This window comes from Podarcis filfolensis, assembly GCF_964270895.1.
Source record: "Podarcis filfolensis genome assembly, chromosome: 15".
Lineage (NCBI taxonomy): Eukaryota > Metazoa > Chordata > Lepidosauria > Squamata > Lacertidae > Podarcis > Podarcis filfolensis.
In genome coordinates this window covers 37425252-37439261 of record NC_139618.1, presented here as the reverse complement: position 1 = coordinate 37439261, position 14010 = coordinate 37425252, and the positions used below count along the sequence as shown (strand labels likewise).

At 47.0% G+C, this 14010-nt stretch overlaps 1 protein-coding gene across 2 annotated transcripts in view; it reads left to right on the top strand.

Moving 5' to 3' along the window:
• SLC18A1 (solute carrier family 18 member A1) overlaps window positions 1-14010 on the top strand; it is a 53547-nt gene that overhangs the window by 8591 nt on the left and 30946 nt on the right. For both annotated transcript variants that reach the window (XM_083588714.1, XM_083588715.1), the window contains exons 3-10: window positions 852-1218; window positions 4073-4131; window positions 5553-5636; window positions 6876-6968; window positions 9445-9534; window positions 11446-11489; window positions 11577-11637; window positions 12696-12791. In XM_083588714.1, coding sequence (XP_083444840.1) covers window positions 852-1218; window positions 4073-4131; window positions 5553-5636; window positions 6876-6968; window positions 9445-9534; window positions 11446-11489; window positions 11577-11637; window positions 12696-12791 — 894 coding nt within the window. The remainder of the gene's footprint in view (window positions 1-851; window positions 1219-4072; window positions 4132-5552; window positions 5637-6875; window positions 6969-9444; window positions 9535-11445; window positions 11490-11576; window positions 11638-12695; window positions 12792-14010) is intronic.

Here is a 14010-nt window from a genome sequence, read left to right as displayed (position 1 = left end):
GGCTCCATTCCTGCAGTCAGTTGGGTGGTACCATTTACATTTCCCACTTCTATCTCTGGCAAGTGACCCTTGAGTGGTTGCCTAGAATCATAGCGTTGGAAGGGACCCCAAGGGTCATCTCGTCCAACCCCCACCAATGCAGGAATCTCAATAAGTGGTCCTCATTCCGTTTGAAACCACACCGTACCCTGCTTAGCTTTGCAAAGCAGTTTTATTGCTGAACCACACTGGGAGGTCAATGTGGTCCCCCACCCATCCCTTAGAGTCACAATAGCAGCATGTCTGCTTCCTATCAAACAGTCCTCGGGTTATTATATTATATTATATTATATTATATTATATTATAATTATTGTTGTTGTTATATTGAGACTTTCTCATAAGTTTTGATTCAAGGAAGCTTGCAACACTTAAAAACAACATTATAAAATACAAAGTGATAGAAACAAACTAGTTAAAAACAAGAGTTAAAATACATCCAAACACAGATTAGAATCACCGTTAAAATACAGTTTGCCCTGGCAGGGAGCCTGGTCATTAGCACCACCTGTGCCTTAGTTTTCAGAGGTCTGAATAGTAAGGTATTAGCCTGCCAATGGGAGAATAACAAAGAGAGAGCCCACCTCGTCTCTCTTGGGAGGGAATTCTGCAATATGAGAGCAGCCACAGGAAAGGCTCTCTCTCGGGTCACCACCAGCCACGCTTCTGATGTTGATGGGACCAAGAGAAGGGTTGAATGGGACGTCTCTGTAGGAGGAGCTTGCTTCAAGCCTGTCTTCTTATCCGGCTGCTCTGCTTTGTGTCTTGCCCACTAGAAGTGCAATATCTAACCTCTCGACGGACTTCCTTGCAGTGCCGATCATTCCTTCCTTCCTGTTTGCCACCTACAAAAGCGCAAACCACTCTTCTCTTCAGACCACAGCGATGACGACTGCTGCCCTCTCCTCGACAGCTCCCTACGCTTCAGGGCTCTCTCAAGATGACGAAACCACAGTGCTCACCTTGGACTCTCATGCTCATCCCCCTGTGGTCCACGCAAACGAGACCCAAGACAGAAATCTTGTCCCTCACCTTCCCACGACCACTTTGCTGCTGAGTAACAGTTGTACAGATGGGGTGGACTTTCTGTCCAAAGAGAACGTTCGCGTTGGGCTGCTCTTTGCCTCGAAAGCCACGGTGCAGCTCTTAGTCAACCCATTTATAGGACCTTTAACCAACAGGTACGTTTTTTCATGAAAAAACGAAACCAAAAAGGGTGTTATTCCCCTTACTTTTGTGTACGCAAGGAACCACAGACAGCAGGTCCCTGTCACAAAAAGAATTGCAAAGGTGGCAAGGAAACTATAGCACTGAGGACTGAGGGAGTTATTTCACACACTGCTCTGAGATGTCCCTCAGCAAGGTGTCCTCTGTGGTGCCCTACTAAATTTGCTGGGCTCCTGGCTTTTGGCTTACTTGATAGAGGGGGGGGGTAGGGAGGTGCTATGAGCTGCTACTTTTCCACCGTGCCCCAAATATGCAACATTGTGGTGCGTGCTGACAAACCATCAGTCCAGGCTCCATTTTAATTTTCTGCAATATCATAGAGTGGCACTATGCTGGGCATTTTGGGGGCTTGGTGGGAAATACTCCGTGGTGCCTGTTGCCTCATCTAAGGGAGAGACATGACAGGTGTCAGCATTGGTGGTCTCTTTGAGGGTAGACGGAGTGCACTTGTCATTGTAGGTTTACTTAATACATGAATCATTTGCCACAATAAAATTCCCAAAGCACTTAAGAAGACGGTCACACCCACAACATACATTTAAAGCAGTAGCAGAGGAAGCCGCTTGGGTGCCTTGGGCGGCGCAGCCAGGGGCGGGGCGAGGCACCCATAGGGGCAGGGCGGGACGCTCAGTGGGGCCTCCGAGGAGTCTGCCTGTGTCCTCCCACCCAGCCGCCCTACAGCTGAGGGGGAGGCAGCAGGCGGACTGTGTGTGGCAGCACGGAGCCTGCGGGCGCCCAAGCCACCGCGTCACTCCCAGGAGAGACGTGTGGCTGGGGCATGCCACAGGCCCCATGGTGAATGTCGCCCAGCATCTTGTCACCCCCCTCGGTGGTGACACCTGGGGCGGCCCACACCCCCTTCCTCCGCCCCTGATTTAAAGCACATGTATTATTATTATTATTATTATTATTATTATTATTATTATTATGCTGTTCATTTATTGAAGTTACCTTAAACAATACATTGTTTACAAATCACAGTAAATTGAAGAGCTATTCTGATTATTTTCTTGCTCCAGAGTTCTTTTCTTTCTTTTTAAAAAAATATTTGTGCATTTTTAACTACTACTACTCCTATCATGAGACGTGGGTGGCACTGTGGTCTAAACCACTGAGCCTCTTGGGCTTGCCGATCAGAAGGTCGGAGGTTCGAAACCCCGTGACAGGGTGAACTCCCGTTGCTCAGTCCCAGCTCCTGCCAACCTAGCAGTTCAAAAGCATGCCCCAAAATGCAAGTAGATAAATAGGTACCGCTCTGGTGGGAAGGTAAACGGCGTTTCAGTGCGCTGCTCTGGTTTCGGTATTCCATTGCGCCAGAAGCAGATTAGTCATGCTGGCCACATGACCCAGAAAAACTGTCTGCAGACAAATGCTGGCTCCCTTGGCCTGTAATGTGAGATGAGCACCGCAACCCCAGAGTCGTCTGCGACTGGACTTAACTGTCAGGGGTCCTTTACCTTTACCTTTTTTACTTCTATCATTATTACTATTATTACTATTATATTATATTATTAAATTTTCTCAAAGAATTATTGGGACAGTAGTTTAGCCCTCGCAAAGCTACATTTCCCAGCACCCTTAGCAAACTACAGTTCCCAGGATTATCGTGTGCTTTGTGGATGCATGATGTGGATGTGACTGCAAAATAAAATTCTGTAATGAATATACATTAACCTATGAACGTAAGAGCCTGCTGGATCAGGCCAGTGGCCCACTTTTTGTCCAGCATCCTGTTCTAGCAGCAGCCAACTGACCTGTAGGACCTGAACAGAAGAGAATTCTTCCCTCCTGAGGTTTCCTGCAATTGGTATTCAGAAGCATGGCTGCCTCTTACTGTGGAGACAGAGCGCAAGTATCCTGCCTTGTAGCTACTGATAGCTTTATCCTCCACAAATTTGCCTAATCCTTTTTTAAAGCCCTCCAAGTTGTGGCCATCGCTGCTTCCTGCAAGAGTGAATTCCATAGCTTAACTACAGTGGTACCTTGGTTCTCAATCCGTTCCAGAAGTCCGTTCCAAAACCAAAGTGTTCCAAAACCAAGGCGCGCTTTCCTATAGAAAGTAATGCAAAATGGATTAATCTGTTCCAAACTTTTAAAAACAACCCCTACAACAGATTTTTAACATGGATTTTACTATTTAATGAGACCATTGATCCATAAAATGAAAGCAATAAACAATGTACTGCAGTCACACAATCAATCAATCAATCAGTAGCTGAACTGGTTCCACACAGTCACAAAAACAAAAATGCAAAATAAATAGCAAAAACAGACAGACCGCAGCCTAACACTCAAAATGGAAGTGTGGCACTCGGATCAGAAGCGTAACGCTCAAAATGGAGCAAGTTCGGCTTCCAAAAAAAGTTCACAGACCAGAACACTTACTTCCAGGTTTGCAATGTTTGGGTTCCAAGTTGTTTGAGGACCAAGGAGTTTTGAGAACCAAGGTACCACTGTATACGCTTTGTGAAGAACTTTCTTTTGCCTGTCCTGAATCTGCCAGCAATCATCTTCACTGGATGCCTACAAGTTCTAGTGCTGTGAGAGAAGGAGAAAACTCTTCTCTACCCAGTTTCCATACCATGTATAATTTTATACCATCATGTCGTTTTTTTAATTCTGCAAAAGACATAGAGTAAAAATATCCAGTCAGTGGTGCTGCCCAGCTGCTCTGTGCCAAAAGGATGGCTAAGTCAGAAAGAGGTGGACCTTCTCTGGACAAAGCATTCCACAGACACATTCTCTGGTCTGGGGAATAAGTGTGTGCTTAACAGTGTGTGCAAACCCTTATGTCTTCTCTCCCTGCAGGATAGGATACCATATCCCCATGTTTCTTGGATTTGTCATCATGTTCCTCTCCACCCTTTGTAAGTATCCTGCACCTCATACCTGGCCTTCAGGTATCTTGTCTACGAGAGTGTGAAATTTGCCTATGAGTAAAAGTAATATTTTTTGAAGCAAGCAGGGTGCTTTTTGTTGTTATTGTTCTTAGAGGATCCACACGTGTGTTCTAGTGGGCATCCATATAGGAAAAAGGCATTTTCTACTATGTGAGGAAAAGGGGGAGAAATACCTCTTTTGTGATGTTATTTGCCATCTGCAGATTTTATAAGCTTGTGTGTTAAAAGCATTTTTAAATAATAAAAAATAGCTGCTTGAATTAATCAGGACACCTTTTTCGTGGATTAAAAGCTTTTAAACTGACCAATTAATCTACAGAACATTGCAACCTTTATTAGAAGTCAGGCCTGTAACAAAATGCTGCAGTATTTATTCTCATGCTCACCCCATAATCAGAATGCTGCAAGTGGAGGTCATCGACTCACCTGCCATGCCATCCTCCAGAATATTCCATTCTCCTCCTCCCTTCCCACCAGTCCTCATTAGGCTGTTTTATTTCTCAGTCTTCCCTTAGACATTTACAGTCTTATATATGTTTGTTGTACTTCTGCAAACCACGGCCCTCTTGTTTCTCAAGCCCTATTTTGACTCAAATCCTGTCAGCACTCACCATCTGTGTTTACTGTTAGAGCAGGCGTGGGGAATCTTGGGCCCTCCAGGTGTTCATGAAGTACAACTCCCATCATCCCTCACCTTCGTCAATGCTTGCTGGTGTTGACAGGAGTTGTAGTTCAGCGACATCTGGAGGACTGAAGGAATTAGAGGTATTCATAACTGCTGCTGTTATAATTACAGTGGTACCTCTGGTTAAGAACTTAACTCGTTCCGGAGGTCCATTCTTAACCTGAAACTGTTCTTAACCCGAGGTACCACTTTAGCTAATGGGGCCTCCCACTGCCGCGCGATTTCTGTTCTCATCTTGAAGTAAAATTCTTAACCCGAGGTACTATTTCTGGGTTAGAGGAGTCTGTAACCTGAAGCATTTGTAACCCGAAGCATTTGTAACCCAAGGTACCACTGTATATTCCTCCTTTTCAGCCTGGGATTCTCAACATAGACTATAAATAAGATGCAATAGCAATAACTGAAGCAGCAATATCATGGGGCAGGGCTGGGGAACCTCAAGCCAAGAGGCCAAACATGGTCCTCCAAGCCTGTTTGTCTGGCCCTCAGAACTTCCCTCAGATTACATGCTCCACCCACTTTTGTCTCTGGCCCCGCCCAACACAGGCACATGGCCATCAGAAAGTTGCTGGGAAGAGAATGCGGGCCTTGAGAATATGTTCCTCATCTCTGCTGCAGAGGGTTTAAAGCACTTCACAAACATCAAACCAATAACCTGACTATGCCACTGTTACAACTGGGCACATCTATTTCCTTCTCTTAGTGTTTGCGTTCTCGAGTACCTACACTTTGCTGTTCATTGCCCGAGCGCTCCAAGGCGTTGGCTCTGCCTGTTCGTCTGTTGCAGGTAAATATGTGGGCAAGTCTTACCAGCAGTGCTGCTACGATTATATTCTGGGATGCCAGCAGACACCAGCCCAGTCCCTGTGTGCAAAGGCAGCAGGAGAGGACTCTTCATAGAGGGTGCACCTTAGAGGAGGGGCTGCAGCTGTAGCTACATGCTACCTGGAGAGGGTGGCGCTGTGGTCTAAACCACTGAGTCTCTTGGGCTTGCCAGTTGGAAGGTCAGCAGGTAGAATCCCAGCAGGTGAGCTCCCGTTTCTCTGTCCCAGTTCCTGCCAAACTAGCAGTGTGAAAGCACACCAGCGCAAGTAGATAAACAGGCACCGCTGTGGTGGGAAGGTAAACGGCATTTCCATGCATTCGTGTTTCCGTCACGGTGTTCCGTTGCGACAGAAGCGGTTTAGTCATGCTGGCCATATGACCTGGAAAGCTGTCTGTGGACAAACGCCAGCTCCCTCGGCCTGAAAGCGAGATGAGCGCCACAACCCCATAATCGCCTTTGACTGGACTTAACCGTCCAGGGTTCCTTTACCTTTTCTTTTTACTTTAGAAGGTACACCATAGAGGAGGGGCTGTAACACATGTGTTGTGTGGAAAAGGTATCAGGTTCTCTGCCTGGCATCTTCGGGTAGGACTAGGACACTGTCTAAAACCATAAAGAGCTGGTACCAGTGGGTGCTGGTCCATTAAGGGGGGGAAGGGCACTGTCCCACTAACCTGTCAACCTTCAACCAGACGCCATCTTCCTGCCATCATACCTCTGGTTGAGAGCTTCCTTCTCCTTAATCTCAGAGTTGCCCTTGTAGAGGTCAGTATGGATGATGGGACAAAGAGCTTCCCTTGATTCTGGCTCTACCTGCTGTCAGCTTCCTTGCCTCCTGCACCCCCAATGGACGCTACTGCCCACTTGCCAGATAGCCAGATAGACCAATGACCTGGCACTCTATAAGGCAGCCTCCTGTGCTACTAAATGAGGAGTCCAGAATGACACTCAAAACTTATTTCTTCACTACCTATAGCCCACCGTTCCTCCAAGGAGCTCAAGATGGTGTACATAGCTCTCCTGCTCCCCCTTTTGCCCTCAAAACAATCCTGTGAGGTAGGTTAGACTGAGAGATGAGGATTAGCCCAAGGTCACACAGGGAGCTTCACAGATGAGTGGAGATTTGAACCCTGGGCTCCTAAGTTGTAGCCCAACACGCTTACCACTTCACCACAGTGGCTTTATTCTCTCTGTTTGCAGGTCTGGGGATGCTAGCAAGTGTGTACACGGATGACAACGAGAGGGGAAATGCCATGGGAATAGCCTTGGGGGGGCTGGCTTTGGGAGTGCTGGGTGAGTAATCCTTCACATCCACCGCAAACAGGTAGAAACGTCAGAACTTATGCTGGTGAATTGCCTCTCTGAACTGCTTCAGTCTTTCCTTTGCTCAGCTTCCATTATCCCATCTAATTAGACCTGGGACCCATCAGACATTGCTGGACTCCATCAGCCTCAGCCAGAATGGCCAATGATGAAGGATGATGAGGACTGTAGTCCAACTACCTCTGCTGGGCTAAAGAATGAGCCTCTTCCTCATTCCTGAGTCTTCATCACCCAAGCCCAACACACTCTGTCCACTGCACAGTGTTTATCCACTAGCCTGTTGCTAAGTATCACATTCCTGTGCTCCCCTGAACCACTATTTCTAAATTTGTGATGCCCACTTAGATCCAGGCAGGTTGTTTAGTTATGTCACAAACTGTATACAGTATTCTGCTTGATGGCAATAAAAACCTCAAAGCGGTTTACAGAAAGAATAAAACAATACAATCATCAGATGAAAACACACAGAGGTAAAAACAACTTCAGTATTTAAACTGTTATAAACAATAAAAATCAACGATAAGCCAAAATCCAGATTAAAACGCATGTCAACATTCTACTCGTCTGAACAGGCTGGCCTAAACAAAATTGTTTTTCGCAGGTAATAAAAAATGTCTAATGAAGCTGTCTGCCTTACAGTATGTCAAGAAGCAGGGTATTCCAAACCTCCATGATCCCATAAGCTCTCAGGGGCTTAAACTAGCCAATTATCTCCCCACTTTGCCCTCCTCTCTGTCTCAACGATAGACTCACAGTCTGCTCACTTTACAGTACCTGCTTCCTCCTCCTCCTCTTCTTCCTCTTGTCTTCCCCAATTCATGTTCAAGGCTTCTTGGGGCAGGGGGCTGTATGAAACACTGTAAGAATGTGTAAATGTGCACCGATGTCTCTGTATGAACAGTAACAGTATTAATAAATGGGAGATCATAAAGAATAAAAATGATTTGTCCAATCCTGCTAGCAACCTCTCTGCCCTCCACCCCATTGAAGCGAACTACCTTCATTCTGAAGGGACGCGGGTGGCGCTGTGGGTTAAACCACACAGAGCCTAGGACTTGCCGATCAGAAGGTCGGCGGTTCGAATCCCTGTGATGGGGTGAGCTCCCGTTGCTCGGTCCCTGCTCCTGCCACCCTAGCAGTTTGAAAGCATGCCCCCAAATTCAAGTGGATAAGTAGGTACCGCTCCGGTGGGAATGTAAACGGCGTTTCTGTGCACTGCTCTGGTTCACCAGAAGCAGCTTAGTCATGCTGGCCACATGACCCGGAAGCTGTACGCCGGCTCCCTCTGCCAATAAAGTGAGATGAGCGCCGCAAACCCAGAGTCGGTCACGACTGGACCTAATGGTCAGGGGTCCCTTTACCTTTACCTTCATTCTGAAGCCTTGGAGGAATCAGGTGCTGATCCTCAGAGGCAGGAATGTGGAACCTCGTGCTCTGAAGACCAAATGCAGCCTTCGAAGCCTCAGGAATCTCCTCAGGCCATATCAGATACACTGCCCCTGTTTCATGCCCCTTTTTGGCAGTTTTGCCTGGCTGAAATGTGTTCTTGAACTCGGCTCATGCCTCTACCTTTGATCTGCATGGAGGGCAGAGCGCGGTGTTTGCTTCTGCGTAGAAACTAGCCTACTGTACAATGCCAACATTCACATTTGCTGCTTCACCCAGTTTTCCTCTGGCTCTGCTGGCTACTGGCCACTTGAGGAATGGAGTTTATCTCAGTGAAGACCACCACACTCCACAAAGACCTTACTTGGAAAATAAATACAACCCAGGTGGTTAAGAAAGCCCAACAGAGACTCCATCTCTTCAGAGTATTGCGGAAGAACGATGTCAATCAACATTTGATGATCTCCTTCTACCGGTCAACAATAGAAGGTTTCCTTTCATACTGCATCATGGTTTGGTACGCTGGTTTGACATCAACTGATAGGAAGTGCCTACAGAGGGTGGTGAATACAGCACAAGATATTATGGGCTGTCCTATGAATCCGTTGGATGAAATAGCGGAAGAACGTTGCCTCAGGAGAGTGAAGAAAATTCTCAGGGATGATTCACACCCTGGCCGGCACTTTCTTGATCTCCTGCCCTCAGGCAGAAGATATAGAAGCATGATTAGTCGCACCAACAGGGTAAAGAGCAGCTTCTATCCATGGGCTGTTAGGCTGCTGAATGAAAACATAACAACAGGGCAACTGACTTTTGGGTTTGGTGTCTGTGCGTCAGTAAACGAGTGGAATTAAGACTAAGAGAGCTGAGTGGGGGGGGGCTCATGTGATCTCACTGCATACAAGTTGTACAAGTGAAAATAAAGTATTTCAATTCAATATTTCAATTGAATGCCATCCTTGGGGGTGAGAAGGGTTCCCCACTGCTATAAACCTCTTTCTGTTTCTATGGTTGCTTTTTCCAACACCGGCAGTGCTGATCATCACTGTTTTCCTTGCAGTTGGTGCTCCTTTCGGAAGTGTCATGTATGAATTTGTTGGGAAGTCGTCTCCGTTTATGATCTTGGCATTCTTAGCTCTGTTGGATGGAGGTGAGTAGCTCTCTGGGGTGTCACGCAGTGGGGCAGTTTGGCAATTTTAGGCTCTGGACTTAATGGTCTTACAAGGCATGCGTGGGGCAGGACTCCCTTCAAAATGTGTTGAGCCAGCTGTGATGTATTTGAGGACCCCCCCCCATGTTCATTCTGGTGTGTAGGGGCATGGATACCCTACCATGATGACACAACTAGTGGCAGGATCAAGACAACTGCGTGGCTGAGGCAAGCTGAGCTACAAATATCCACACCATACATTTAAAGTCCATTTAACACACAGTTAAATTACATGGCTTATTAAAAAGAATCATGGGAACTGTAGTTTTTAAGTGTGCTGGGAATTATAGTTCTATGAGGGGTAAAAAGGTAAAGGACCCCTGGACAGTTAAGTCCAGTCAAAGGTGACTATGGGGATGCGGCGCTCATCTCGCTTTCAGGCCAAGGGAGCCTGTGTTTGTCCACAGACAATTTTCCGAGTCATGTGGCCAGCATGACTAAACTGCTTCTGGCACAACGGAACACCATGACGGAAGCCAGAGTGCACGGAAACACTGTTTACCTTCCTGCCACACCGGTGCCTATTTATCTACTTGCACTGGTGTGCTTTTGAACTGCTAGTTTGGCAGGAGCTGGGACCGAGCAACAGGAGCTCATCCTGTTGTACGGATTCAAACCCCAACCTTCTGATTGGCAAGCCCAAGAGGCTCAGTGGTTTAGACCACAGCGCCACCAGCGTCCTTTACCTTTACTTTTATGAGGAATACACTATTGGTTCCAGGATTCTTTGGGGGAAGTCAAATGCTTTAAATGTGCCTTAAGTGCATGTTGTGGATGGGATCTCATCAGGCTGCAGTGCTTTAATAATAATAATAAAATTTTATTTATATCCCAGCCTCCCCAGCCGAAGCCGGGCTTAGAGCGGCTACCAACAGTAAAAGTAACACAGCATTCTACAATCAATTCATTCTAAAATCAATTCAGAATCAAATTAATGGCAACCATTGGGCTAGAGTTCTATGAGGATTACCAAAGGAGGGGGTCAGACTGTGCCTTGGCCAAAGGCCTGGTGGAATAGCTCTGTCTTGCAGGCCCTGCGGAAAGATGTCAAGTCCCGCAGGGCCCTAGTCTCTTGTGACAGAGCGTTCCACCAGATTGGGGCCACAGCCGAAAAAGCCCTGGCTCTGGTTGAGGCTAGCCTAACCTCCCTGTGGCCTGGGACCTCCAATATGTTTTTGTTTGAAGACCGTAAGGTCCTCCGTGGGACATACTAGGAGAGGTGGTCATGTAGGTACAAGGGTCCTAGGCCGTATAGGGCTTTAAAGGTTAAAACCAGCACCTTAGACCTAATCCTGTACTCCACCGAGAGCCAGTGCAGCTGGTGTAGCACCGGGTGAATATGATCCCGCAGCGAGGACCCCATAAGGAGTCTCGCCGCAGCATTCTGCGCCCACTGGAGTTTCTGCGTCAGTCTCAAGGGCAGCCCCATGTAGTGTGAGTTATAATAATCAAGTCTGGAGGTGACCGTCGCATGGATCACAGTGGCTAGGTCAGGGCGAGAGAGGTAAGAAGCCAACTGCTTAGCTTGGCAGAGATGAATATATTTCCCTTGGATAAATTTGCTTAGGATTTGACCTCCCAAGCTCCAAAGCCAAATGAGAGCCGAGATCACAGCCTCACCATACATTTAACTCCCATGACTTTTCCCCCTGCAGAGAATCTTGGGAACTGTAGTTTGAGAAGCATGCTGGGAATTGTAACTCTTGTGAAGGGTAAACCACAGTTCCCAGGATTTGTGGGGAGTGAGTGAAGCAATAAATTGAAACAGAGGGAGCATCAAAACATCACCATTAAGAGGAAAGTTGAAATGACATTGCAAGAAAAGCAAGCCAGTAACGATATTTCTGTTAGCTTTACAGCTTTGTATCTTACATCCATCAAAGATTTCGCCTGAGGTAGGTACAACATACACTTATTAGTTTTTTAATTGTTTTAGAATTATTGCAAAAAATAAAATCTACCTTTTTCTGTGTGTCTTCCAGAGTACAAAAGGGACTCCGCTGTTGACCTTGCTAGGAGACCCTTACATTTTGATCGCAGCAGGTAAGTCGCCATGCCTCCCTTCTGGATATATGGGGCCATGGATATTCATCACTGGAATTTAGCTTTTTTTGGATATGGAGCTGGCGAGAGGAACATTTTTATAAACTTCAGAAAATATGTGCACCCCTCCCAGAAACAAAACTAAACCCCAAGCATCAATCAAGGGGGATGGCAAAACAAACACATTTCTTAATAAAATAAATTAATTAAAAAGCAGCTCCCTTTTCTAAGAGCAGGACTAGCCGACATGTGGCCCTCCAGATGCTTCTGGACTAAAACTGCCACCATCTTGATCACTGGCCATGCTAGCTGGGGCTGATGGGAGTTGCAGTTCTGGAGGGCTGCAGGTAGCGCCAGCCCTATCATTGGGCATGAGGAGGCAGCTGCCTCAGGCAGCAGATGCTCTGGAACAGCAGCAGCTCCATTCTTCTCTGCTGCCACATGTCCCCCTTCTGAGTCCTCTAAAGTTCTGGATACTGTAAAGGTCCTCCTGCTGCCTTAGGTGTGGTGGAGAAGGATGCCCCACCACCTTGTTGAAGTCAGATTCACCTGCCAGTTCATTCACCTTCTGTACATTGAAGGGGGAGGCATTTTCCCCTTTGCGTGGGGCAGCAAAATGTCTTGGGCCAGCCCTGGCTGCAGGTGAGCCACCCCTGTTTTAGTGAACATTTGCTCCTCTGATTCTACTGCTTTTGTAGCTTTGAACGTTTGATTCTTTCAATGAAATACATGCTGAGGGAAACGGCGGAAAGAAACAAGATCTGTTGGGTTGAGAATAGGGAGGTCCCCTTTTTCATTTGCGGTGGGATCTTATTGGAATTCTGATTATTGATTAATTCATACTGCCAAAAGGGGCTTCAAAATATGCTACTTCTGGAGCTTCTGGGATTCTCTGCACCAGGCGTGGGGAAGCTGTAGCCCTCCAAATGCTTTTGGACACCCAACTCCCATCAGCCACCGCTGGCATGGACAATGGTCAGGGATGATGGGGGATTGCTTTGCCTTTTGCTTTCTTAACAAGAATGGTGACCACGCAGGTATCTCTCGTCTCCCTCCAGGCTCAATCTGCTTTGCCAACATGGGGGTTGCGATCCTCGAAGCCACTTTGCCCATTTGGATGATGCAAACCATGTGCTCCCCAGAATGGCAACTGGGTAGGTTCCTTTTCGTATCCTTCCTGGCTATCAGTTGGCAAAGGCCACTAGCCTTTAGCCAAAGGGGGTGGCTGATAGGTCTGAAGTAGCCGAGGAGTGACTTTCAGGTGATTGTGAGGTCTTGGGGGGGGCAATTCTCAGGTGGCAGATGTTGGGATGGGCAGTGGCGTAGCGTGGGTTGTCAGCACCCGGGGCAAGGCAAGTAATTTGCGCCCCCTAACCCGTGGATTTGCCCTAACCCCAGATGTTGTGCCCGGTGCGGCCGGCCCCCCCCCTGCACCCCCCACGCTACGCCACTGGGGATGGGGGTTGGCAGTAGCAGCTCCCAGCCATTCCTCTTGAGCTCCCTAGCCATTCTAGGTCTCTGTGTGCCATGCATTCTACTTTGTTAGCCTTCTGTCCTCAGGTGTGGAGGTTAGACACTCCCATCACTAGCCTTGAGGTAAAAGGACTTTGAGACAACCTACTTATTTGAGAGTTCATTCTGATTTGTTTCCAGGGAGATTAGACAATGTTGGCTATTTAATGAAAATTCATTCCAATTTGTTTCCAGAGAGATTAGAAGAGGTTGGCTAAACTGAGCACTCGTTTTGATTCCTTTTGTGTGGAGTTAGATGCAGTTGGCTATTTAATGAACACCTGTTTTGATTGTGTTTTTTTTTTTTGTGGGGAGGTTAAACAACATTCTGTCAAAGCAAGCATTATCCCACACTTTCTACTACCTTTCCTTATCACTCTCCTTATCACAAATGCTGTGATCTTTTCGGAAATTGGTCTGCTGTGCAAGACTGGGAAGGCTGATTAATTGCACACCGTGAATTTGCCAATGTGTGATTTAATCCCACCAGAAAATAGCTGCAGTCTGGAAGTGCCCCAAGAGTCAACTTGCAGTCAGTCCACTTGGCTTCAATATATGGAATAGATGGGGCATTATCTTCACCTTAGCTAGTAAAATGACTTGGGCCTGAATGTGCATGGTTTTGCGGGCAACTAGGTGCGAGAGCACTTTTCCACCCATGCCTCCAGCTGCTAACTTCAAGAGGAACCCACCCCACCCCCGCCAACACAACCATATCAAACAACATGGCTTTTGAAGGTGCACCTACAGATTTAAAATAGCAACAACAAAGGTATCTTCAGAGGCACAGGCAGGGTGACTCGGTACATGGCAGTTACGTGCTGCCTTGGAGACTGGCTAATGAGATGAAATTGCCTACCT